This window comes from Ochotona curzoniae, unplaced genomic scaffold (assembly GCF_017591425.1).
Source record: "Ochotona curzoniae isolate NIBS_2020 unplaced genomic scaffold, NIBS_Ocur_1.0 contig_2723, whole genome shotgun sequence".
Classification (NCBI taxonomy): Eukaryota; Metazoa; Chordata; class Mammalia; order Lagomorpha; family Ochotonidae; genus Ochotona; species Ochotona curzoniae.
In genome coordinates this window covers 23,507,065-23,533,837 of record NW_024465573.1, presented here as the reverse complement: position 1 = coordinate 23,533,837, position 26,773 = coordinate 23,507,065, and the positions used below count along the sequence as shown (strand labels likewise).

The following is a 26,773-nucleotide window of genomic DNA, read 5'->3' as shown; positions in this document are numbered from 1 at the left end:
CCAGCTTCCTGCCAGTGGCTTTGGAAAGCAGTCGGCCCAATACCCTGGCACCCTGCACCCACATGGGAGACCTGGAAGAAGCTCTTGGCTCCTGGCTTTGGATCAGCTCAGCTCTGGTCACTGCAGCCATTTGGGAAACTTCCAGCAGATGGAAGATCTCTCTCTGTTTCTTTCCTTGTCTCTGTGTATATGCCCTCCCAATAAAAATAACCAAATAAATCTTTAAAACAAATAGTTTAGAGGGACAAATTCCTTAGTGGATAAGTTGAGGGAAAGTTTCCTAAGCTCAGAGTTTTGCCTATTTGGCATCTTAGATCTGGATTGAGGTAGGGGAAAAGTGTCCCAAAAAATTACTTAGAAAAATCTGTAAGCTGAAACTTATTTGAAGTATTCCTGTTTGCTTGTGATCTCCAGCAGCTGGGAGGAATGGATTGCTGTCTCTGTAGGAACATATTGTATAAAGGACTTTTATAAATGAAATTACAAGAGATGTGAGCTTCTTCAAGAAAATAGGCAGCTAAGTCAGAGATGACAGATTATATCTTTAAATATGACTACATATTGGCTTCTTCTAGAACACTGCGGTTGTACCATTTAAGAAAGAGTCTCTGTCTCCTTCCATTGAACCTGGGCAGACCTCTGTGACTGCTTTGACCAAAAGAATGTGACAAAAATGATATGTGACTTATGAGGCTAAGCCATAAAAATACCACATATTTCTTCACAATTCTGTCGGGATACCTATTCCTAGTATCTTTGCCATGCTATGAAGAAGCCCATGGAGAGAGAGCCCTATGGAAAGGAACTGGGTTTAAGGAGAGAGAGCCCTACGGAAAGGAACTGGGTTTAACACCACGGGGAGCCAGCAGAAACTTGCTCAAAGGCTTAAACAAATCGCTAATTTCTGAGTAAAATAAATGATTCTTGTGTTCCTCCGCTAAGTTTTGTGGTAGTTTTTGAAATTTTTGTTTTTAGTTGAAAGGCAGATGTACAAAGAAGAGAGTTGAGAGGGAGGGAGAGGAAAAGAGAGGGGAGGGGAGGCGAGGTGAGGCGAGGTGAGGAGAGCTGATACTTGGAGACAGAGGATTAGCTTATTGAGCCACCACGCTGGCCCCTGTGGTTGTGTGTGTGTGTGTGTGTGTGTTTAAGATTTATTTGTTTTTATTAGCAAAGTCAGATATACAGAGAGGAGGAGAAGAGACAGAGAAAAATATCTTTCTGATGATTTACTCCCCAAGTGATCACAACAGCCAGAGCTGCGCCAATCTGAAGCCAGGAACATGGAATCTCCTCTGTGTCTCCCACATGAGTGCAAGATCCCAAGGCTTTGGGTTGTCCTCAACTGCTTTTCCAGGCTACAAGTAGGGAGCTCGATGGGAAGCCAGTCTTCTGGGATTAGAACCGGCGTCCATATGGGATCCCAGTGTGTTCAAGGCAAACACTTTAGCTGCTAGGCCACTGCTGTTGGGCCACCCTGTGGTAGTTTTTACACAGTGTCAGATAAATAGAACAGCAGTGGCAACCATCAGACTCATAAATAGTGCAGATATTTCAAACATTTATTTACTTTGAAAGAAAGATACCTTTCATTTGCTGGTGCATTCCCCAGATGATCAGAATGGACAGAGCTGTGCCAGGCTGAAGATGGGAGCCAGGAGCTTTATCTTGGGTCTCATGAGTAGTAAGGGGCCCAAACACTTGTATCATCTTTCATGGCTTTTCCCAGACCATCAGCATGTAACTGAACTAGAGTAGCTGGCTCCACTTCTGATTCAGAAGTGCCCATGAAAAATACTGATTCCACAGCGCCCATGAAAAATACTGGTATTGCAGCTGGTAGGTTTCCCTGCTGCTCCATGATGCTGGCCTCTGCAAATTTTTTTTTGTTTTGTTTTGTTTTTAATCTTTTAAGGGTTCGACATTGTGGTATAGCTGATTAAGCTGCCATCTGCAACACCAGTATGCCATGTGGGTACTGATTTGATTTCCTGCTGTTCTACTTCTGATTTAGTTTTCTGCTGATGGCCTGGGAAAGCAGTGGCAGATAGCATAAGTCCTTGGGGTGCTTTGGCCACATGGGAGTCCCGGCCCAGCCTCAGCTGCTGCAGCCATTTGGGAAGTTTGTGGGCATCCATCACCTGCTGCTTTTCTGGGTGAATTGTTGTAGGAAGCTCAGTCGGAAGTAGAAGAGTCAGGACTTGAACCAGATACACTGATATGGAGTGCAGGACTTGAAGTAGTGAGTTAACAACTGTGCCAAATACACACCCTCAGATGATTAAACAAATAGAAGAAGGAATTAAGACTATGATGAAGAGACTCAAAATTTATGAGGAAATTGCAAAGGAACTTAGTTCCAGTAGAACTTACATAAATAAAAATCATAATTGAAGAGCATTGGACAGATACTGACTAGATAGGATGCAAGAGTGAATTATAATGAATTGCATGGTAAGTAGATTTGGAATGAACTTACAGAATTTGGTTCAGTTAAAGATGTAGATGGATCATGTGAGAGATTTAAGGGTAGTAACTATGAGAAAGTACCACATATGCTTGATTTAGTGGTTTTCATTCTTTTTATCTGGGATCCCTTTACAATCGTAAAAATCAAGAACTTCAGTTGCATAAAGTTCTTCAGATTGTTTGCATATCATAGTTCAATAAAAGTTTACCTAAAAATAAAGGTGTAGACACTGATACAGTTAGGAAACCACTTGGGGAATCCAAATCCCAAAATTAGTGTCTGGGTTTGAATCCTTGCTCTGCTTCTGATTCTGGATTCCATCAATGTGCATGTACTTTGTGAAACAGAAGACAGTGTCTCAAGTGTCTGGGGCTCTGTCATGCATTTCGGAGACCTGAATTAAATTGTGTGCTTCTGCTTTCAGCTTGGCCCAGTCCTGGTTGTTGTGAACGTTTGGATAGTGAACCAGCTGATGGGAGATCTCCATTTTTCTCTGTGTATGTCTTTGTCTCTCTGCCTTTCAAAAAAACAAAAAAAGGCTTATCTTGAATCAAGGAAGAACCATAAAGAACGTGAACAAATAAAAGTCACATTTGAATAAAGATGTACTGACAATTTTTTATTCAAAATTTAAAATGACTTCAAATTAAAAAAAATAATTTTTAAATGCAAATAGAAAAATCATGAAGTTTTTCACAGCAGACACACATGGTCCATAGATATGGGGAGAGATCCTCAACTTTTTTTTATTAACTAATAAGGAAGTTAAAAGAGTGAGAAAATATTTGATCCTCTCCTACCCTAATAGACTGTGAAAAATTAAAATAACAACTATTGGGAGGAAATATGGGCCAATAAGAACAGTCCCACTGTTGGTTACAGTTAGTTTGGAAAAAAATTTTTCACTTCATCAAGTGATATATAAGTGACACTGCTGTTTTCAAGTCTCTAGTGTCTTCTGTATGAATATTTGAAAGACTAGTTATAATAAATAAAATCTAAACTGTTCAAGTGTCTGGCAATTGTAAAGGAATACATACAATTGTATTCATATAAGGTTGACTATCAGAGTGAATACCACTATGCACATCTTCACAGAGAACTACTGTAAATATTAAATCAAAATGTTGGAAGTATTGTATATTGCTTTTAAATGGGCAAATGTAAGAGATATGTTGTTTGAAGATACGTATATGACAAAATTATTTAACATACAAAGGGATAACTGTAGAGTGATGGTTTTCCTCGGATATTCACACTGTGGATTTGTGTGTGACTTTTTCACAATAAATTTTTTACAAGTGTTTTGCTGGAAGGGGAGCCATGCAGTGAGTCTCTTTCTAAGGAAACAAATTTGGTGATGTAAATGCTAGTTCCTAATTAACCTTTTGGCGTGTGTTCAAAATATATTCAGCAAATATATTTTGAATTGCCCTCCATTCCAGAGTTTCCTTTTATGAATCTTGCTTAGTAAGGAATATGTCTAGGAAGAAAAGGGAGTTAGGGAAATTCAGCCACAAGCTGAAGTTCCCTGATTGTAGCCTTAGCATGAGAAATAGGCCTCTTATCCTATTGTTCCATTGACTTACTGTTAAGTCTAAGATATTTTCAGGCTTTCCTTATTTTTGATCAACAGCAGAGTCTCTCTTCTTGCCTCTACCCTAGCCTCAATCTGCTGTTAGTGAAAAACCTCCATGTCTTGACATCTCTTCATTTTATGAAGGAATATGAAACCCAGTGATTACACATGGATCTGACCTACTTTTGGAGGACACCCCAGAGGAAAAAGAAACTTCAGCTTTCTTCACCCCTTTTTGGTTAAAAAACAGGACCTTTGGTATACATGGGCCAGAACTCCCTGTATTCTTCCCTGAAGCGTCATTTATAGTTCATCCATCTTACATATGTAAGAAGCTTCTTCACGGTTGAGCCGCTTATAGATGGACAGACTTGAACTTACTTGAAATCTTTGCATGTTTGCTGATCTGGAAATGTTTGGCCATATCCCAAAACACTATGGCTTTGGGAAAATAAAGAAAAAAAATATCTGTGTGTGGTGTTCTGAGGTTTATTTTATGTATTTGAAAAGCAGACAGAGAGAAACAGAGAAAGATTTTCTATCCATTAGTCCCACTTCAGATGGCCACAGCAGCCACACTGGGCCAGGCCAAAGCCCAAAACGTCAGCAGCTCTCCCATGTTGGTGGTAGGAACCCAGTAGTTTGCCTATCTAAGATGTAACACTAGGGAGCACACAGATGTGGGATGTGGGCATTAGAAGCTGTAACTTAACCTGTTATACTGTCATGATGGCTGGTTTTTATTTTTAATTGTTTCACTTTATGTGTTTAATATTTTTAAAAAAGACTTATTTATTAGAAAGGGAAAGATAGAGAAAGAGATCTTCCATCTGCTGGTTCATGCCCAAAAGGGCCACAGTGGTTTGCATTGGGCCTGGGCAAAGCTAGGAGCGTGAAACTACTTCCAGGTCTCTCATATGGGGTGAGGGTGGTGGCCTAAGCACTTGGCTGTCTTCTGCTGCCTTCCCTGGCACATTAGGAGGGGATTGGATTGAAAGCAGAGGAGCCAGGCCCGGCGTGGCCTAGTGGCTAAAATCCTCACCTTGAACGTGCCAGGATTCCATATAGGCGCCGGTTCTATCCCGGCAGCTCCACTTCCCTTCCAGCTGCCTGCTTGTGGCCTGGGAAAGCAGTGGAGGACACCCCAAAGCTTTGGGATCCTGCACCCATGTGGGAGACCTGGAAGAGGTTCCTGGTTCCCAGCTTCTGATTGGTGCAGCACTGGCCGTTGCAGTCACTTGGGGAGTGAATCATTGAACGGAAGATCTTTCTCTCTGTCTCTCCTCCTCTCTGTATATCTGACTTTGTAATCTGGGATGACAGCTTAACCTGCAACACCACAACATGGGGGCCCTGTTTGATTTTTAAAACCTGTCCTTTTTATAGAGTAGTAGTTGGGATAGGAATGCTGGGCGTCCTATTTAGTTATTGTGCCAGTTATATTTAATTCTATTCTTCTGTGTTGTTTTTTCCCAAATTGTTCTTGATTATGCAAAATTAGCTTTTGATATTCAGTTTATGCAATAGCTAACAAAATTAAAAATTCCTCCTATACAGAAATTGTTCTAATTCTGTTGATAAACAGTTGCTAAAACTCCACAATGAATTCGCATTTTCGGGTCCTGATCCTGTGTTTGGTTCTTGCTTATGACTTTCCTAAGCCCATTATTTTGTGCAAGGAATGCCAACCTTCCTTGAGGAATAAGGATGATTGTCACTAGCTGGAGCATGAAGAAACAGAAGAGATGGTGTGGTATTGGGAAAAGAAGAGGCCTGCATACAATAGATTCGAGAATTCAGAAAAAAATAACTTTATACACTTTTGATTGTTTGATTTTTGACAAGGATGCCAAGACAATTCAACGGAGAAAGAACTGTCTTTTTTTCTTTCCTTTTTAAAGAAAGATTTTATTTGTTTATTTATTTTTTATTGGAAAGTCAGATTTAGCAGAGAAAAGAGACAGAGAAAGTTCTGTCATCTGCTGGTTCATTCCCCAAATGTCCGCAATGGCCTAAGCTGAGCTGATCCAAAGCCAGGAGGCAGGAGCTTATTCTGGGTCTCCTACATGGGTGCTAGGTGCCAAAGCTTTGAGCCATCCTCTGGTACTTTTCTAGGCCACAGCAGGAATCTGGAAGAGAAGTAGAGCAGCCAGGATACCAACTTGCGCCCCTATGGGATCCCAGCCTGTGCAAGGCGAGGACTGTAGCCACTGGGTTATCGAGCTGGGGCCCAGAACTGTCTTTTTAACAAGCAGTGCAGGAAAAAGTTGTTATCCACATACAAAAGTGTGACAGGTGGCAGGGACCCAGGTGCTTGAGCCATCACATGCTGCCTCCCAGGCTGTGCGTTAGCAGGAAGCTGGAGTCAGGAGGTAAGCCAAGACACTCCAACCCATGAACTCCAGTCTGATCCTGAGTAGCATGTTAACTGTTGTGCCAAGCACTTTTTATTTTTGTAATTGCATTATATTTACAGATAAGTTGCAGATACAATAGATTTCACAGATCCTCGACATGTAGTTTTCCTTGTTATTGCTGTGTTAATATGCTAATTTAAAAGTCATAATTAACAGAGTAGTACTGATGCTATTAACTAAAATTCATATTTCTAAGTTTTGTTTCCCCTAATTTACTTTTTTTGTTTCAAGATCTTTTCCAGGATATAATATATATGTTTCCATAGGCTTTTCTTGGTGATGGCAGTTTCTTAGGCTTTCCATGTTTTTAAGGATCTTGATAGTTTTGAGAAGTGCTGGTAATGCATTTTTGTGGAATGTTTGTCAGTTGCAACTTGTCTGATGTCTGTCATGATTGGGCTGATGTCATAAAATAACACCACAGAGGTAAAGAGCCATTCTTATCACATCAGACCAAGGGCATACACTGTCAACAGGCTTTTATTACTGTAGATTTCACCTTGATTGCTTGGTTGAGGTAATGTTTGTCAGGTTTTTCCACCAAAAAGTTACTCTTTTCTCCTCTCCTGTACTATCCTGGAAGGAATTCATTAGATGCACATACTTTCAACAGTTTCTTTTTTCTCCCTGAAGTTGACAGAAGTTAACTTTTTGTCCTATAAACTAACAAACTTGACATGTTCACTTTTTCCTTTTTTAGAGTGCTTACCTATGTTTACACAGAAAAGGTGTGGCCGAATACTGCTAAGTAGGGCAAATTTTTTTCTCAGAAAAGAGTTCAGTTCCGTTCACATGTCATGAACTCCTGCTTGAAACTTCTAGAATCTGAGCCATAAATTATGGAAGATATTTCTTTCATCTAAAATCTCTAGGAGGTGAGTTATCTGCATCATAAGAAACCATAAGGGCTCTCTTTTCTGTTACTGTGTAACAACTTAACACAAACTAAACAGCTTTAAAAAAAATGTATTTGTGGGCCTGGCGGCATGGTCTAGTGGCTAAAGTCCTCTCCTTGAATGCACCGGGATCCCACATGGGTGCTGGTTCTATCCCGGCAGCCCCACTTCCCATCCAGCTGCCTGCTTGTGGCCTGGGAAAGCAGCGGAGGACACCCCAAAGCTTTGGGACCCTGCACCCTGTGTGGGAGACCTGGAAGAGGTTCCGGGTTCCCGGCTTTGGATCAGCACAGATCTGGCCATTGCAGTCACTTGGGGAGTGAATCACTGGACGGAAGATCTTCCTCTCTGTCTTTCCTCTTCTCTGTATATCTGACTTTGTAATAAAAATAAATAAATAAATAAATAAATAAATAAATAAATAAATAAATAAATCTTTTAAAAAAATATATTTGTTTTTTCGCAATTTCCTTGTGCCATGAGTCCTGGAATGGCATAGCCAAGTTCCTTGTACTCAAAATGTTGGGTAGACTGTATTTTCATTTGGAGCTTCAAATGGGAAAGAATTCACTTCTAAGATCATTCCAGGTAGAGGCAGAGTTCATTTTCATATGGCTTTAGGGTTGACGATTCCAGCTTTTGCTCCAGCTCCTTTCTTTTGTTAGAGGGGCTGCTTGCAGGTCTTTGAGACCATCCAAAGTTCCTTTTCCTGAGAGCGGTCTCTGAATGTGCTGCTTCGTTCACCCAGCCCTCCAGCTCTGCTTGGAGGGGAAGAAGAGTGTCCTGCAAAGTCATGTGTCATTACGTGTGTGTGGGAATCATTGTAAGCCAGTCACCTTAGGGTCTGTATGCCACACATAATATTGCTTCTGTCGAGAATATTTAATTCCGAGAAGGATTCATCCATTGAGTCTATCTTGATGAAAATTAAAGACTAGAATTCAAATATCAGTTTAACCCAATAGCACTGGTTGTCTTGAAAAGAACAAACATTATAGTAATTGTCATTAGGTTAAATGAAGATGGGTAGAGATGTTCAACAGAGTCTACCAGCAGAGGATAAAGAAAGCATTAGGATAATATGGGATTTTATGATAGATTTTCCCTGTGTTAAAATTTTGCTGAAGTTGATGCTATTATTCATTCCTTTATTAGCCACTTATGTGTGTTTACATTTGAGAAGTCATTACCATAAAGCCTAGTCCTGAGAAGCAGGAAAGCGTAGTGTGATTAAAAGCTTACGTTCCAGAGCTGTACGACCCATGCTCAAATTCTGCCTCTGATGCTTTGAACTTTATAACACTAGCCAAATTACATAATTGGTTGTGACTCAGAAAACATAAAATATATGAATAATATTAATAATAATAATATCTACTTGATAACATATGGATTAGAAGTGAGTGCTTTTGGGCCCGGCGCAGTGGCGCAGTGGTTAAGGTCCTCGCCTTGCACACCAGGGATCCCATATGGGCGCTGGTTCTATCCCGGCAGCCCTGCTTCCCATCCAGCTCCCTGCCTGTGGCCCGGGGAGGCAGTCGAGGATGGCACAGAGCTTTGGGTCCCTGCACCTGTGTGGGAGACCTGGAAGAGGCTCCTGGCTTCGGATTGGCATAGCATCGGCCGTTGCACTCACTTGGGGAGTGAATCATCGGACGGAGGATCTTCCTCTCTGTCTCTCCTCTCTGTATATCCGCCTTTCCAATGAAAAAATAATAAAAATAAAATCTTAAGAAAAGAACTGAGTGCCTTTTTTTTCAGGTGTGGTAATGGTATGATAGGTTATATTTTCAAAAACAGCACAGCTTTTGAGCTACATTTTGAAATAGTTACATGATTATATGTTAATCATTGTTGAAGCTAATATTTCTCTTTTTACACATATTTAAAATTTTTCATTACAAAAGGTTTAAAAAGCAAACATTGTACTGGCACAAGTAAGACTTCAATATATTTTGGCCATTCTTACTATGTTTGTGTTTGACCTGCTGAAATTAACTGATCTAATAATAATTACATATATATATTTTAAGGCCCAGCACAGTAACCTAGTGGCTAAAGTCCTTGTCTTGCATGTGCCAGGATTCCCTATGGGTGTCAGTTCTAATCCCGGCTGCGCCACTTCCTATCCAGCTCCTTGTTTGTGACCTGGGAAAGCAGTTGAGGATGGCCCGGGGCTTTGGGACTCTGCACCTATATGGGTGACATGGAAGAAGTTCTTGGCTCCTGGATTCTGGCTTCGGATCAGCTCAGTTCCGGCCATTGCAGCCACTTGGGGAGCGAATTCATGGACAGAGGGCTTTTCTCTTTGTGAATCTCCTTTCCAATAAAAATAAGTAAATCTTAAAAAATATATTTTATAAAGATATTAAATGAAAATGGAGACTTCAGCTTTCTCATTTCTCAGTTGCTTCTAGTGATGGAAATGATGGAAATAGTCAAATTGGGATGTTTTTTGAATTTGATTTCTGTTTTAGTATCCTTCTAGTTAAGTTGTATTTATGGTTAATATAAGTTTGATTTTATTGTAATCTGTATCACATTCCATTTAATTCCGCCTCCATTATTGTTCTGTTGGGTTGGAAATTCATATTGATGCAATTTGCTGTGTAGTGATCTTAGCACCGACTTTCCCACTGGTGAACAATGTTAGTGGCAAATGCTAAGGCCTTCTTAGGTAAGCAGTGGTATTTTGCTTTACATCAATGTGTTTATTGTTTAAGTAAGAAAATCACACCTGTTTACTGAGATTATTTCAGAAGTGATGGATATATCGTTTTGTTTGTTATTTTATGATTGGTCAGGTATTAGAACTGTAAAACCTAAGTGGCTTGAATTGCTCAGGATTGAATTATTTAACCAACAGTTCTGATTTATTTCCAGTGAATGAACCTGGAATTTAAAAATCAGTAACTAAATAATTTTTTAAAAAATGAAAAACAAGAATCTGCCAGAGTTCTCTTCAGCACCTGGCAGGGTGAGAACCCTGTTTGGTTACTCTGCCTTCAATTCATGTACAGGCATACTTTATTTATTAGGTCAGAACATTGAGGACTGGAGAGATAAAAAGTGGCTTGTTGAAGGTCATAGACGTTTCTCAGACAGAAACTCTGGGGTCCCAGCTCCTCCTGCACTGCGTTTTTTGCTTTCCCAGTGAGTTCCAACGTATTTGCTAGAGCCCTAAGTTTTGAAATTTTGCCCCTCTGTGAACCTACTTCTCAAGTTTAAACAGAACCAATCCTCCCTGCCCCCCGCCATGTCTTAGAGTTTTTATGTGATTTTGTTTAGGAATGAAAAAATCCTGGTTTATGATAGCTTTTGCATCCTTCTTACCTTGAACTCCTTATTACATGTTCATTTTTTACTCGAACTCTATCTATCTATCTATCTATCTATCTATCTATCTATCTATCTATCTATCTATCTATCTGGCAAAGTTATAGAGAGGGAGAGGCAGAGAAAAAGAGAGAGAGAAGGGGAGAGCGAATCTTTCTCCTGTTGTTTCTCTCCCTAGACAGTCACAATGCAGGCACTGTATCTGGGTCACTCACACGGGGACGTGGGTGCAGGGACTCGGACACGCTGGCCGCCTTGCATTGCTCTCCGTGGTGTTTCAGCAGCGGGCCTCACACTGACAGTCTGGTGGGTGAGTTTCATGGCGGTGCAGGCAGCAGCTTACCTAAATGCACCTTTGTGCCACAGTGCTAGCCTTGTGCTTTGAGAATGTTTGAGGAGTTTCTTCTTTGTTTCAAAGCGTGCTAGCTGCATCTCTAATGAAATCTGTGACCCAGAGTCCCCAGGAAAATTCACAAATACTTTAAAAAAGAACTGTTTTCATTAGTGTTATTACCAATTAATATTTTACTTCCTTCCGGCTCGCTACATCCTCACTCCATTTTCTCATTTCATAACTTGCTCTTTGTGATTTTTCAGGATGACATAACTCAGTGGTCAGTTACTTTTTTTTTAATTATTCATTTTTTTGAAATATGTTACAGACAAAGACAGAAAAGGCCTTTCCGATCCTTTGGTTCGCTCCCCAGATGGCTGCAACAGCCAGAGCTGAGCTGATCCAAAGCTGGGAGCTAGGAGCTTTTTTCACATCTCCTGCATAGGTGCAGGGTCTCATGGACTTGGGCCAGCTTCCACTCCTTTCCCAGGTCATAAACCGCTGGACCACACGTGGAGCACTGGACACTAACTGCTGCCCATGTGGAATGCTGGGGCCAACAGCGCATGGGGTTAGTCTGCTGCATCAACACACTGATTCTGGTTTGTTATTTATTTAAAATAAAATAAAAAACATAGACATGGGCCATGGCTATATTAACTGAAATGTTTTCTGATGTTTTCAGATTGAGATTCTTTGGCAGTGAATTAACAGTCCTATCACTTTGCTTCTAAACAGTATTATCATGAGAAGAAACAGAGGCCCCATAGATAGTGTAATAGGTTGCTGTTTGCCTAAATTGTGTTTGTAATGGAGATTTAGAAACAGACAAGCATAGGGTGGGTGTTATGCCATAATAGTTAAGCCCGTGCTTGGGATACCCATGTTCCGTCTGAAGTGCTGGAGTTGGAGCCTGCTTTGTTTCTTATCCACTCTGAAGGGTAGCATGTGATGACCTGTGGACTGTGTCTCTCACCCATGTGGGCATCCTGAGTGGAGTTCCTGGCTTCTGGCTTCCCCCTGGCCTGGCCCCCCACTGTTCTGGAAGTTTCTCTTTCTCCTTTTACATAAAGAAATCTATAAAAACAAAAAAATCCAAACCTTTTAAACTGTCATTAATTGCATTTAATATTTTAGTGAATTGACTTGGTTATAATAGTTTAAAAATCCTTGAAACTATGGCAGTAGCAGCTTTTTGAGATTCTCCATTGTCAACTTAGGACTGTCAGACAAAGGCATTATTTAGGATGTGTGTAATCTTGCAAAAGGAAACCGCAGTCGTCTTCAGTTATTATACTTCATGTAGACACTTTTTTAAAAGAAAGATTTATTTATTTTTATTACAAAAACAGATATACAGAGAGGAAGATGTTCTGTCCGTTGATTCACTCCCCAAGTGAGCGCACCGGCTGATGCTGTGCCTATCTGGAGCCAGGAGCCAGGAACCTCCTCCAGGTCTCCCATGTGGGTGCAGGGTCCCAAGGCTTTGGGCCGTCATCAACTGCTTTCCCAGGCCACAAGGAGGGACCTGGATGGGAAGTGGAGCAGCCGGGATAGAACCGGCACCCATATGGGATCCTGGCGCATTCAAGGCGAGGGCTTTAGGCACTAGGCCACGCCGCTGGGCCTGACACTTTCAAATGTGTAATGTGGTTATGTCTAATTAATAATAGTAATTTATCAATTTTTTTCTATAGTAATATTGCCTTTCCAACAATGCCCCTGCTTCTTTTAACACAAATATGAGGAATTTGATCGTTAACTTGTAGAATTGAACTAGTCTCCACTGAAATACAAGCACGCATCAGCATCATGAAATAAAATGTATTTAACTTGAAAATGTGATGATTACTACATGTAAAAAGGTCACTGAAGCCAGAGTAACACAAAAATGTATTACACAAAATTTCCCATTTCAGTGGAATTCCAAAGGGGAAACTAGCAGCTCTGGTGGCATGCAGCTGTAGTTAGGAAAGCTCTTCTGAAGCTAGCTGGTGTGTTCCTGATGGGTGCTGGAAGGCTGACTTGTGCAAAGATCATCCTTGTCACAGTAATTCAGATGAAAGACACAGTTTGACAAAGGTGCTTGTGTTGACAGGCAGCTCCCATTCCTGGCATCTAGGGAAGCATGACAAGTAAATGTTGAGAAACAAGGAGGTTAAGATGCTATCTAAAAATGGAGATTACTTCTTGTTTTTTTTTGTTTTGTTTTGTTTTGTTTTTTATCTTTTTGTCAAGTAGTTGGGAGATGCTGAAAAAAGAGAAACCGAGGGTAGTTTTTCAATTGTTATGATTCCTCGGTTCACTCAACCTCCTGCTACGGCATGTGTATTGTTAGTTCCTAGGAGTGTGTTCATATAAGTAAAAGTAATTTAAAATGGCAACTGTTATCTATGCCTTAAAAATTGTTGAGTGTTCTAAGTGCTGCTATAAGTAAATGTACTTAACTGTACACAAGCTGCTTCCTAAAGGCTGTCCTTGGGAAGAGCACAGTCCTTCTGTGAGTCTGTGTTTTTTTGACCTGAGTTGACACCCCAGGAAAGGATAGTATGTACTTCATTAAGAACATTCATCTTGAAATTCATTCAGCTTTCTTCACGGCAGGCCCCATTGTCAAGTTCTCTCGCTACGTATCTACATCCTTGATAGCTTAACTTTTCGTGGTAACTTTTAAATTGTTCTGTGGACTAATGGCTTCTACTTATTTTACTTTTATTTGAAAATATTTCTGTAGCAGTTATTATTTTGTGATTTAATACTTTCTCCAATATTTTTCTCTAACATTAGAATTAAGCCATCAATCCCATTCTAAATATCTTATTCTAAATATCTCTAAATATCTTCTGCAGTACTGTCAATCTAAAATGAATAACTGAAATGGAAAATAGAATAGTGTTATTTTGCAATATTTTATAAATAGTTGATTTCTACCTTTCTTTTGCTCTTTCTTCTTAAAAAATTACACATTTTTAACCTGAGTCATTTAAGCCATAAATCTACAGAATGAGGCTTGGTTTGCTTGGTTTAATATTCTATAAACCATATAAAATGTTTTTGGCGCTTTGTTCAAGTTAGCAGCAATGATAATCTTGCTTCGCCTGAGCTGTCTGCCTGTGCTATTAGAGACAGCCCTGGGACTTCTGTTTTCTGAGAGGGTGAATGTTAACTAGATGGGAATTATTGGAACTGAGAGGCCATTTCCTTTCTGTCTGTAAAACTTCCCTTTTGTGCCTTGAATTTCAAGTAATTACCAGAAAATTTCCTTTGTTTCAGATACCATTTATTAATTATGTGTAATATGCCATGTTCCAACTTAGAAATATTTGCAAAACTAATGTATTTTTCGTGGTGTATTTTCTTGAGTAGGATCTTCACTCTTTATTCCATAGACATTGTAGCTGCTTGTACTATTTCATGTTGATCATTCAAAGCAGCCCAGAGAAGTAAAGATAAATCGCAGCTGCCCACCTATAAAATGCCGGGTACTTCGTTGTCTAAGATAGTTTTAGATTTACTTATTTGAAAGGTGGACGGGCGAAACAAGAGAGGGAGAGAGAGAAGAGATCGAGATCTTCCGTCTATTGATTCACTCCCCAGCTGGCCACAACAGTCAGGATTGTTCCAGGCAGAAGCCAGAGCCAGGAGCTTCTTCTGGGTCATCCACAAGTGTGGCAGGAGCCTAAGTACTTGATCTTCTGTTGCTTTTCCCAGACCATTAGCAAGGAAGGGAAGTGGAGCAGTCAGAACATGAACTAGACCCACATGGTATACTGGTGTTACATGCAATAGCTTTTTATCTGTTAACACCACAATGCCCGACCTGGTAGTCATATTTTAAAATGTAAAAAGAAACATGTGAAATTAATTCAAATGACATTTTATTTAGCTTAGTATGTCCGAACTGCATCATTTTCTCAGTAATTAATATAAAATAAATCAGTGAAATAGTTTATGTTCTTTTTAAAGAACTGTGTCTTCTAGATCTAATGTTTGTTTCACATTTATGGTACATTAGTGTAGAATTAGCCTGCATCATAGAAGTATGTTCCACTTCAAATTGTTGACACAAAGTAGTGAGGAAGCTTCATCCAGGTCAGGCCGCCTAGCCTGTGTAGAAGTGAACTTCAGGATGGAGTCTTGGGTATCACCTGGGTGGAACCCTGGAGATCTGCTGGCTCACACTCCTCATTTACAAACCAGGGACAGGAAGTCCATCATTTCTGCCCCTCATTGCAGCCTTCTCAGTTGTTTCCTCCATTGGATTTCATTTTTTGAAATCAAAGATTCTTATGTATGACTGTTTTAAATGTACATTGAAGCTTTTATTGGATTCTAAAAGACAAAATGTTGGGTACTTCTGACTTGAATTCAGATCTAGATAGTCCCTAAATACATGAGACTGGGCTAGCAGATTCAACTGGCAGCCACTGTCCTGATACATGTTACTCTGTTCAATTGGGGGCTTTAATTCCATGTTGGGTCCGTGCTAAGCTATTCAGTGGATGTTACAGGGAAAGTGGGCATGTAAGAGGGTGTAAGTGAAGCAGCCTCCGAACATATGAACCAACATTAAGTTTCCAAATACCAGAACCTTGATAGAAGTTCTGTAGTGTGAAGTTGGATAGTCTTTAAGGACTTTCTGTTCATGCTCTTATACAAGTGCTGGTGCCTGATTCTCAGACTGTATTTTTGTGTGCAACCAAAAAGAAAGTCACAAGATTGTCTTCTTTTGTGCACTTCCCAAAGGATCTGTCATTTCAGGGAATTGGTCACTAGCAAATGTTTCATATTGAGTGTTATGTAAGGGAGGAGGAGGGTTGGCCACATTTCAAGTGATCAGTAGTCACTGAAATTGAAACTGTAAAATGCTTCCAGAGCTGAGGTGACTATCTAAAGTAGATAAGCTTTGTAATAGAGATTAAGCATTTTGCAACAGAAATTTAATATAAGAACATAAGTTTGCTGAAAAATGCACAATGGCAAAATGTTTATCTCTAAATTTAAGGACATTGCTTTTTTCTCCTGAGAGTATATTGAAAAAGTAAACTTTCACCCAAACTATCCGAATGTTTTTTCTTTGTTTCTTAAAAGAATATATCCATTTACTCTATTCAATGAAATTACTAGACATGCATATGCATACCAGTGTAAAGGAATGCTGCTTCTATTTTGGTGAGAGTTTTAGCACTCGTGGTCTCTGTTTTCTTTCTAGATTGTGAGTATGTATGTATAAAACTGTAGATTTGTCAAAGCATATCCTCGAGTCCCCACTTTGAGTACTTATTTTTAATGGGAAATGGTGAGGAAGAAGGGTAATTTGTTTAGATCTCAGTGCTGAACTTTCCCTGATTTGTTAGGTTTTATTCTATCACCTTATCTTGTCCATGAATGTGCTATTAGAATATGTCAATGAATTATTGCCTGTTGTGAAAAAAAGTCACTAGTTTTTTTCATTTCATTCCCTATAAACCTTGCTATGCTTGCAAAAAAAAATATTGATGTATGAATTAAAGGAACTACAGTTTTTAGAAGTGAGAACTAAAGGGGAAAATGGCTCTTTCCCCCTTCTAGAATGAATAGTGAAGAACTGTGGCTTTCATTTTGGCTTAATCTGAATGTAATTTTTGTTTACCATATGATAATTTAACAAGAATTTATCAAATGGAAGTGTCTTCTGTAGGGACATTGTTAAGAACTTTCATAGCTTACCTATTTTCAACATATTTAAAACAATGTCATGCTTGGTTAATATTAGAGTGTCTGTTAAAAAAATCATGGTCTTTGTAAGATAAACTAATTCTAAGTAGAAGCAAATCTAGAAAATACATCATCTCTTGATAATGTGTTGGAATTGCTTGCTTGTTAAAATTTTCATGTGTAAGTACAATTTTGTGATTCACGAATTCTCAGGCCCAATCTAAAACATACTTGGAGAGCTTCTGTCTGTCTCCTAGTTTACCTGTGCTATGAACAGATGTAACTTTTCAAGAAACCAGTGCTTACTTTAGTCTAAACCTTGATCATGTAGCCCCAGTAGTCTGTCAGTGTGAGTCAGGCTCTGTAATCTCTTCAGTGTTCTCAAAGCAATTCTTTGTGCCAGTTACCTGCTCTGTTATTTAGCAGTCTCTCTGTTCCACTGGTATTCTCCCTTTTTAGAAAACTTCCACTGTCCAGTTTGCAGCTCATCCATAGGAACTTCTCTTCCTTGTTCAGTGGTATATTAGGCAGTGGTGCTACTGCCTGGGGTAGGGATGGGCTGGGAAGAGGCAGGCTGTTCTCTGTCTGGCACAGCTCATAAGCCTAGCTGTGGGTTCCATTCTGTGGCTCAGTGTGACTTTTTTCAATGGAATGCGTTTCTTTTTTCCATAAAGCTCTGTTCCTTCCATGTTCTTCCCACATCAGCTGGCAGCAACCAGTTGGTTCTGAAATCTGCCCACAAATTGTTAGCTATTTTGTTTCTTGGCCCCCCGACTTGCCCCTGGAATATGAATTGATGTGTTTCAGGGCCTGTATTATATTGCTTCATGAAGCAAATCTAGTTCTTGCTAAAGCATGCTTAAACTTGATTCCAGAAAAAACAGAATAGCAGGAGTACCTGTAATTAATGAATGCAGTAGTTCTCCCCATCACTACCCGCCAGTCCACAGGGAATGTGTTCCAAGAATCCCGGTGGATGCCTGGAACTGGATAGCACCAACTCTGTGCACAGTCGATTTTCCTGCACATCATACCTTTGAAAAAATTTGAAATAGGAATCATTGGAGAAGAGAATATTGTACTGCCTGTTCACCGTATCCCAAGCGTTGTTCTATGCAGGCTACATGCATTAGCTTAGTTGATTCCCAATAGTCCTTTATACTAGGTTCTGTTTTTGCCTGCATTTTGTAAATAAAGAGCCACAGAAAAATTCAGTAACTGGTTCAAAGTTACACACTAAGTGATAGTTGGAAGATTTTGAGACCAAGCAACTTCACTCCAGAGCCCTTGCTTTGGCAGTGTTCTTTTCCTTTTCCTTTCCTTTCCTTTCCTTTCCTTTCCTTTCCTTTCCTTTCCTTTCCTTTCCTTTCCTTTCCTTTCCTTTCCTTTCCTTTCCTTTCCAGTCCTGTCCTGTCCTGTCCTGTCCTGTCCTGTCCTGTCCTCCTTCCTTCCTTCCTTCTTTCCTTCCTTCCTTTCAGATTTATTTTTGTTTTTTATTGGAAAGTTAGATATACAGAGAGGAGGAAAGAAGAGAGAAAGAAAGATCTTCCATCCGATGATTTACTCCCTAGGTGACTGCAACAGCCAGTGCTGTGCCAATCTGAAGCCAGGAGCCCGGATGCTTTTCTAGGTCTTCCACGGGGGTGCAAAGTCCCAAGGCTTTGGGCCGTCCTCAACTGCTTTTCCAGGCCACAAGCAGGGAGCTGAATGGGAAGCAGGGCTGCTGGGATTAAAACCAGCACCCATATGGGTTCCTGACGCTATCAAGGCGAGGACTTTAGCCACTGGGCTACGGTGCTGGGCCCTGGTGATGTCTTTTAGTTGCTTTATACAACTGCTCCTTTGAGTGTCTTTTGGTATCTGAAGAATCACTGACAGATAGATAGAAAATAGATTTTTATTTTTGAAGGAGAGAGAAGCGATTGATTGATTGGTTGGATGAGGGGAATAAACGGCAAGTATCCTACCTACCTACAGCTTCATTCCCCAAGTACTTGCAAAGGCTGAAATCAGGACCACACCAGAAGCTTAGAACTCTGTCTAGGTCTCCCATGTTGTTGCAGGGACCCCTACCACTTGAGCCATCACCTGCTGCCTCCTAGAGTGTGTAGTAGCAGGAACCTCATAGAGTCTGGAGCACAGGACCTGAAACCAGGGACTCTAATATGGAATGTGGCATCTGCATCACTAGGTTAAATGCCTCGCTTGATGTTAATCTATTCCAATTCTGTATCACCTTGTATGAAGAAGTTAATTCTTAATGCAATTTTCTCTGAAAAGATAAGAATTGGTATGTGGGATCACATTTTGTTTATGTGAAATCAGATATGCATACTGTAAAATCAATAGTGTACCTTTGTATCTTTATTAAATTTAATAGACTTATTAGTTACATGGTATATAGTATAAGATCTTAGTAACCGACTTGGTTCTCATAGATGGTTGGTTTAACTTTCTTTTTACTGTTGTCAAATGTTGATTGCTTTAGAGTACATGTGAGAGTGAGAGTGCGTCAGTGGCAATCAGGGATTCTCCCAGTTAAAGTATGGACATATTCTTGTCTTAGGGGTGAAAAGATGCAAATTTAAAAATTAATTGGTCAGTTGTATGAAGTCTGCTTTCCTATACCCTGAACTGTGTATAAACCATCAATTACTAGAGCATGGGTGAGGGGAAAGGATGTTGGGCACAATCCTTAGTTTTTGCTCTCTGTCCCCTTGTGCCCCTTCCTCCCCTGCCCCACCTCTGCCTTCAGTATTAGACGGGGCTTTCCAAATTTTCCACCAGCATGACATAGTTCCTTTGTTCTAAACAAATGAAGCTTCTTGAGACAGGAGATGAGCTCTATCAGTCATAGCCCATTTCCAGCACACCTGTTTGAAAGTTCCACTTTGGTCATATGTCTCCAAGTGTTCAAAGCTTGTTGTGGATATGAACGCATTCTGTACACTGCATACATTTCTATGTAAGATGTTAATAATAATAAATAAGATTCATGTATCCTTCTGTAAAGAAACATCGTGCACCACAACTGTTTTGTGTTGTTTTGTGAGCTGTCCCTCGAGAAGAGCAGATGCCCGACCAGTAGAAAGATTTGAAGTCCTACATGTGATCTGGCACCGGAATGACGAGAAATGGAATTGGTAGTGTGGTCAGTGGTCATGTGGTTCAAAAGTTAGGAAAAAGAAATAAGCAGTTGATTTCTTAGCGATTTCACTGGTACCCCTCACTAAATTCTCAATCCTCTTTTCTGCCTATCCGCAATTTTTTTAAGTTGTTGAATTGTGCTTTCTTTGCAGGGTCTTTCCTTATGTCTGTGTCTTTTCTTCTGGGAGAAGGTTGGACTTCAGCCTCTGTACTTTGATGGATTACACATCTGGAACTGTGTTGTTATCTGTTCTATGCATCTCGTTCCCCTACTGGATTATAAACTCTGAAATTAAGACTGTGCCTGATTAATCTTTGTTGTTCTGGATATACCTACATCATTTCATCTCTGTTATTAGGCATGGCCTACTCTTCGTCTCATCTCTCTATTGTTAGGCAGGGCTAAACACTTTTTGAATGGAGCGGAATTTATTTTCATGTGCCTTTCTCTCATTACCCCTCACCTGAAACAGCTCAAAGTTCTTTAAAATTTATTTATGCTTTTTCATTTAAAAAAAATTTGAGAGGCTAAGAGACAGAGATCTTTGAGCCTTGACTGGTCCTTCTCCCAAAACGCCCATGATAGCCAGGGGCAGGCCAGGCCAAAGCCAGGAGCCTGTTATCCAGATTTCCCTTAGGTGACAGGAGCCCAAGTGCTGAGCTGTCATCTGCTGCCTCCAGCAGAGGGGCTGGGACTCACAAAAAGTCCTGCATAAGATGTGGCCATCCCACATGGTAACATCAAATGTTACCATCAAATGCTTGCCCCTTAATAAAGTTAATGGATAGTAATTATTCATACATTTGAATCACCTAACTTGTGTGATTCAGTGTAATCTTTCTCTAAATAAACATATTCAGCATTAAAAATTTCTCCCCAGTTTTTCTTTTTCCTCAGTAAGTTTTCTTTTCTTCTATGAGTGGAGTCTTAGAACTTTAGCAGTCAAAGATGACAAAAGTTTCCTTCATCTAACCAATGTCAGTTGTACACTGATTAAAAAGATGAAACTGAATTTTAGAGGTACTTTGAGATAAAACAAATGTTTTGAACATTTCACTGAGAATGGTTAGGCAGTTTAGATTTCATAGACTAACTGCTTTCTTTTTTGTGTTTTAAAATATATGTGTTACTGGGTATCTTCATGTGGGCAAAATGGAAGGCTGTGTTTTATGCTTCAGCAGTGTACGTTTGTTAACATCACTATTAAGAATTTGACTGCAAAGCTAGACTACTTGGATCTTTCAATGTTGGATCTGTCACATGTGTCCCTCTGTTTTTATATATAAAACAAGGTTGGTGTAGTAATAAGGCGGGTGTTGCGAGGTTCAAATGAGTTAGTGCCCACAAAGCATTATTATTATACTTGCCACATAATAAGCATGTACTATATAGTAGCTGCCACTGCTGCTGCTTCACCAATTGTTTACTGAGCTCTTCAAGCATGTCGTGAGATGTGGGAGACCTCATTGAAAGTTCTAGTAGAGGCTTACTAAAAATCATGTGCTTAGGGTATAAGCTTCATGTTTATGAAAGTTCCTGTACTCATTCTCTGCATTGGAGCATGATTTGACCCAGACAGTAACCACATCTAGGGAATAATGAAGTGTTTTGTCATGCAGGGTTTTACTATATAAGCAATTTAAGAAATGGCAAAAAGAAAAGAAGTGGTAGAGACCCATTAGCTATGGAAGTCTTTTCCTCGAAGATGGGTAACTTGCTTTGAGTCCATTTTTTAGCTATTTAAGAGAGTAAATTTGTTTTCTTCATTGATGTTTTATAAATAAAATGCTGGCAGCTTGTATTTTGTAGAATATGCTTTCAAGCGATTTTAATTTTCCTCCTTAAATTTCTATTAGTAATGCATTAGAGTAAATTTTCTTCTTCTTTTGTCAGGTCGCTATCAAGATCATAGATAAAACCCAACTGGATGAAGAAAACTTGAAGAAGATTTTTCGGGAAGTTCAAATTATGAAGATGCTTTGCCACCCCCATATCATCAGGCTATACCAGGTAGGGTTACTAGCTGTGTGGTAATTGGCTAAAAGGGACTCAGAATGGTCTGCTGTGTCTCTGGCTGCTGTGGAAGAAAATGAGGATGGATGAACAATGCAACTTTTTGTGTGTTTGTTTGTGTGTGTATATTTTGGTCCACATTTCTTCCTCACCCTTCTATATTCATGCTTAGTACCTGGTAGTGTTTTCATGTTTTCCCTGGCTATTTCCTAGTGAGGTCTGCCATACCAAGTTAGAGCTTAAATTTGATGCTTCTGATAGCAAGAATTTCACAGAAAAATTATTCAGAAGATGGTGAAATTTATTTAGGTCAGATTCTTAATCAGGATTGAAACCCAAAGAACAAGAGACTATTGCGAGACAAAAAGCTCAAGATGAATATAATGTTATTTACATTAAATATGTATTTATATTAATTTCTGTAATAACATTATGAATTACAATATTTTAATTCTAATATTTTAAGTATAACTTCTTAGTTAAAACTACTTTTTTAGTCTTGTAGAGCCCTTGTCTTTTCCAAGGTAGCATTTAATTATTTTGATCATCAACAGATGAATTCTACACTATTGTAGAGATTTCGATTTTAACTTTCTTACCATCGCTAGATACTTGTATATTTCATGTCGTCACAAAATGATTCCCTAGTTTACTACAGAAGCAATAAATCTAAGGACTGAAATTTCAAGCCAGATAGCAGGGATGGGGACCTTGCTTTAGCAAGCTAGTAGGAGAAATCTTTTGGGAGAGATTAGGGCTGTGTGCCTCTCAAATTGCAGTGCATTGGCAGCAGGGAGTTCTGCTCCTGTCCAGGGCCCACTCTGCTCACTGCTTTCTACTAGAACAGCCATATCCTCCTCATGAAGGAAGTGGCCACCCACTCTGCATTTACTGTTACTAGTTTGGAGTAAATTGTTTCTGGTCCAGACATGGGACCATGTGTAGGAGTAGAGAAAGCATACTCAAAGTACAGTGGGCAAGCTCCCGTAGCCTTTTACTTTTACAGCAGGAGGGGAAACATGTTGGGGTTTTAGGATGTGTGGTTAAAGCTACAGCTTTAGCATCTTCTCTGGCATCTGCTGCTCACATTAATGAAGTGAATTAAGTCAGCAAGAGCAGATCTGTGAAATTTCTCAAACTGAAAGTTGAAAATACCTACCCCAGGAACAAGTTTCTGAAGGCTTCCTGGTGTTGCCTGAAGGCCTGTATCTGTCCCTTGGCTTCTTTCTTAGCTTGGTAGACTGCATGAGCTTGATATCCTCTTTTATAGTAAGTCATGTGTGGAGGGGCTGAGGCTTACTAATCTGAAGGGATAAATTTATAGATATGAATGTTACAACTGAATTCCACAAATTTACCTTTGTTACTCAGGGCTTTGTTAATCTATAAGAATCTTTGTCTTTCTAGCCCTGGCTTTTTTTACGCTTGAATTTTGCTTTCTCGCAACTAGTATTATAAATGAGATATTCTAAACTGCCCAGAGTGATTAGCTGGTGAATTGTATGGTATCAGGGTAGTTTTCAGGTCAGTCTGCTCAAATGTATAATATGAACAAATACAGATAACTGTATAGAAAAGAGCACTTTTGGAGCTCCTAAAAAGTTTTAATAACAAAAAGAACATTAATAATTAACAAAAGCTTTGGAGTACAAAGGATGACATATTTTTTCTTTTCTAAACCCTTGCATATATGATTTTTTTGTTGTTGTTTTGGTCAGATAAGGCAATATATGAAGGGAGCTTGAGGCCAATATAAGTAACAAACAGTGGACTAGTGTCATCAGTATAGAGAGTGTTCTTAAAAGAAAAAAGGAACAGAAAAGCGAAACTACTGAATCGAAAACTTAATGTGCACTCAAATAGTGAAATACTGTGAAGCCACTGAAAAGTAGAGCTGTATTTTAATATTGCAGTTTAATTTTGCACATAATACTACTCTGTGATATTAATACATGATTAATGTATAAAGGAAAGTAGCGGGAGGATGGCATCATAAATGCTAACATATATTTAATTTGAATTAATGTAAACACTGTTGAAATAATAGTATTTTGGATATTGGGGGTAAATAAAATTTATCATTAAGATAATTTTTTGTTTGAGGGAAATTTTGTTATGTGGCTGCTGAAATATTTGAAATGGTATATTCAGCTCACATATTTTTTGGACATCCCTGCTCTAGAAAAATATATAATAGGTTGTTGACAGTTTTTCCCTGGTGAGTGAAATGGAGAAAGCTAGAGGAAAAGCTTTTCTCTTTTGTTTTTATACTAGGTATTTGAGATAATCATAATGTATATGCATTTATATTATTTTAATTTAAAATTATTTATTTGGGAAGTAGAGAGTGAGAAAAGGCTAGAGACAGAGAAAGAGAGGGAGCGAGCGAGCGAGAGAACGAGCGTTGAGTACACTCCCGACTGTAGTTCATTTCCCTAATGCTCACCAGCAGCCAAGGCTAGGCTGGAGCTGGAGTTGGGAATCCATGTGGGTGGCAGGACCCTAATTACTTGACCCATCACTGCTTTCTCCCATCTAGATTAACAGGAAACTAGAATCAGGTACCAAGACAAAATCTAAGTGACTAATTAAAATTGTGGTTCCTCCTTGTTTGAATAAAATGGTAATGAGTTGGAAAGTTGTTACTTGCATTAAAAAAAAAAGCTTTCTGTGATTTCTGTGCCTTTCTTAAGTGATTCCCATTAGTTTCCCTAAGGCTTTTTGTTTGTTTTCCTTGGGTATTTTGGGGGGTATTTTTGAACTGCAAGTGATTGATGTTGAATGTGAGCTTTTTCTGGTTGTTGGCAGCTCCTTTGCTTCTCAGCTTAACAGATTGCAGAGACCGACAACAAAAGAGGACTGTGCCCTTCAGTTTGGAAATGTTCTGTACTTCAGAACTTGGGGAATATGTATTCTCCCTTTTTTTCTTAACATGTATTTCTGTTCCCCCTAAAATATTTTAAATTTCCTTTGAGCAGTAGTGATTATTAATATTTCAATGACAAAGAGAGGAGTTATTCGTTTCTCTTCCTATGATATCAGCCTGTCATTTGTGTCACTGTCTGTCAATTTCCTGCCTTTGCACCAGGTTATGGAGACAGAACGGATGATTTATCTGGTGACAGAATATGCTAGTGGAGGGGAAATATTTGGTAAGTACATTTATTGCATTCTTTAAACAGCTATTGAGCACAGTATGGCACACCTAAAATAGCTGTTCTGTGCCTTTGTCACTTGAACAGCTGTCACTTGATGCTGCCCTTCAGTACTGTCATTTTCCACTTGACAGAGTAATTTTTGATTCACCTAATAAAATCCCTCTAACATCTTTATTTCCTTAGCCAAGGTATTTCGTTTGTTTCAGTTGAGGATTGAGGTGAAGATTCCCCAAAACACAAATATTCGTTATGCACTTGTGGCTAGAATTCTTTCCCATTGCTGAGTTTTAACTGAGGTTACCCAGTAGGGCAGAATTCCCCCAAGTGTGTGGGCCTCTTCTGTGAGAGAAAGCACCATCACCGTAGTGCTTTCCTTACACTTTGTTTAAATATGACTTGTAACTGTGTCCCTTACTGTGTGTTCCTATTTGCATTCCATGATTTTTGTAACTTTCAGATTTTGCCTTTAGTAGCTACTTTTTTTCTCTCTTAAGACTTAACTTACCTTAATCAGTAGAATTTGTTGCTAGCAAATCTGACTTTTTCAAGTAATAAAACCTGGTGGTATTGTTTGTTTTCTTTTGGTAATAATGATAAATGGGGCCAAGCAGAGGTAAAGGATGAACTTTTAAATCTAAATTGACATGTGTCATCCCTTCTTTTTGACAACATACTAGTTTGCCAGGCTTGTTTTTTTTTTTCCTACATATTTTAGACTTACCTAATTTCTTCATTTTTTGATTGAAAAGTAAATTGGAATACTTGATAATTTAAAATGTATTTAAAGTACATAATCACTTTAAAAATAGAACTTTCAGTTGGAGATTTGTGGCAGCATGGAGATTGTATGTGTGTGTGTTAAATCATATCTTGCAAGCTAATGTTTTTTGTACCTATGTATCTTTACGAAAAGTACTAGTTGTTTTTAAGAGGTATCCTTATTAATTTTTAAATTCTTTAATTGGCTTCATGTATGCATGTCAATGCTAACACTATGGTAATGGAATGATATGGGTAATCACAACAGAGTGTTGGTGAAGATGCTCTATTTCAAAGAGATTAGACCATAGCAGGAATTAAAGAGCAGCATGGTCTGCCAAGAGGATATAATAGGCTTTTAATATGTATAATTATATGCCAGTCTAGTACTTTGGAAATGCTGACTCTTTTAAGATGTTCGTTTTACCTTTCACAAAGAAATCTGGTAGAAAACAGACATGGGAATCAATATTGATTACATCACAAAAGCTGAAACTGTGGAATTCTGTATAGGTGAGAACTGTAGCGCAAGTGGAGATCATGAAAGTCTTTCCCCGTGGTTATATGCAAGTCCATAAACCAGGAAATAGAAGTCGGATAAGAAGCATTTAGAGAGAGTAAAATAGCAATAATTTCAGCGGGAAGTACACTATGATCTAACAAGTACATGTTATAAAACGGCCTTCATTCAAACCACCAGTGTACGCAAAAGCAAGGAGACAACTTTGTTATCTGGATGCCTTTCATTCTGTAAATACAGCAGAACATCTCCCAAACGCTTGGGCTGCTCATTGGCTGTCTTGTCACATGGAACTTTGTGGAGAAGCCATGGGAATCTTGGGAGAAAAGAGACCGCGTCATTTTAATGTTCCTAATGACCTAAGAATGAAATGTAGTACACGTTACATATGCCTTGCTGTTTGAGAAAGCAGATTTTTAAAATAGAGACAGGACGGTTCTCTGGTCATA

At 39.2% G+C, this 26,773-nt stretch overlaps 1 protein-coding gene across 2 annotated transcripts in view; it reads left to right on the top strand.

Annotated features, from left to right (window-relative positions):
• The window catches only part of SIK3 (SIK family kinase 3), a 214,000-nt gene that overhangs the window by 96,044 nt on the left and 91,183 nt on the right, over positions 1-26,773 (top strand). For both annotated transcript variants that reach the window (XM_040976992.1, XM_040976993.1), the window contains exons 2-3: positions 21,768-21,884; positions 24,976-25,039. In XM_040976992.1, the coding sequence (XP_040832926.1) occupies positions 21,768-21,884; positions 24,976-25,039 (181 nt within the window). The remainder of the gene's footprint in view (positions 1-21,767; positions 21,885-24,975; positions 25,040-26,773) is intronic.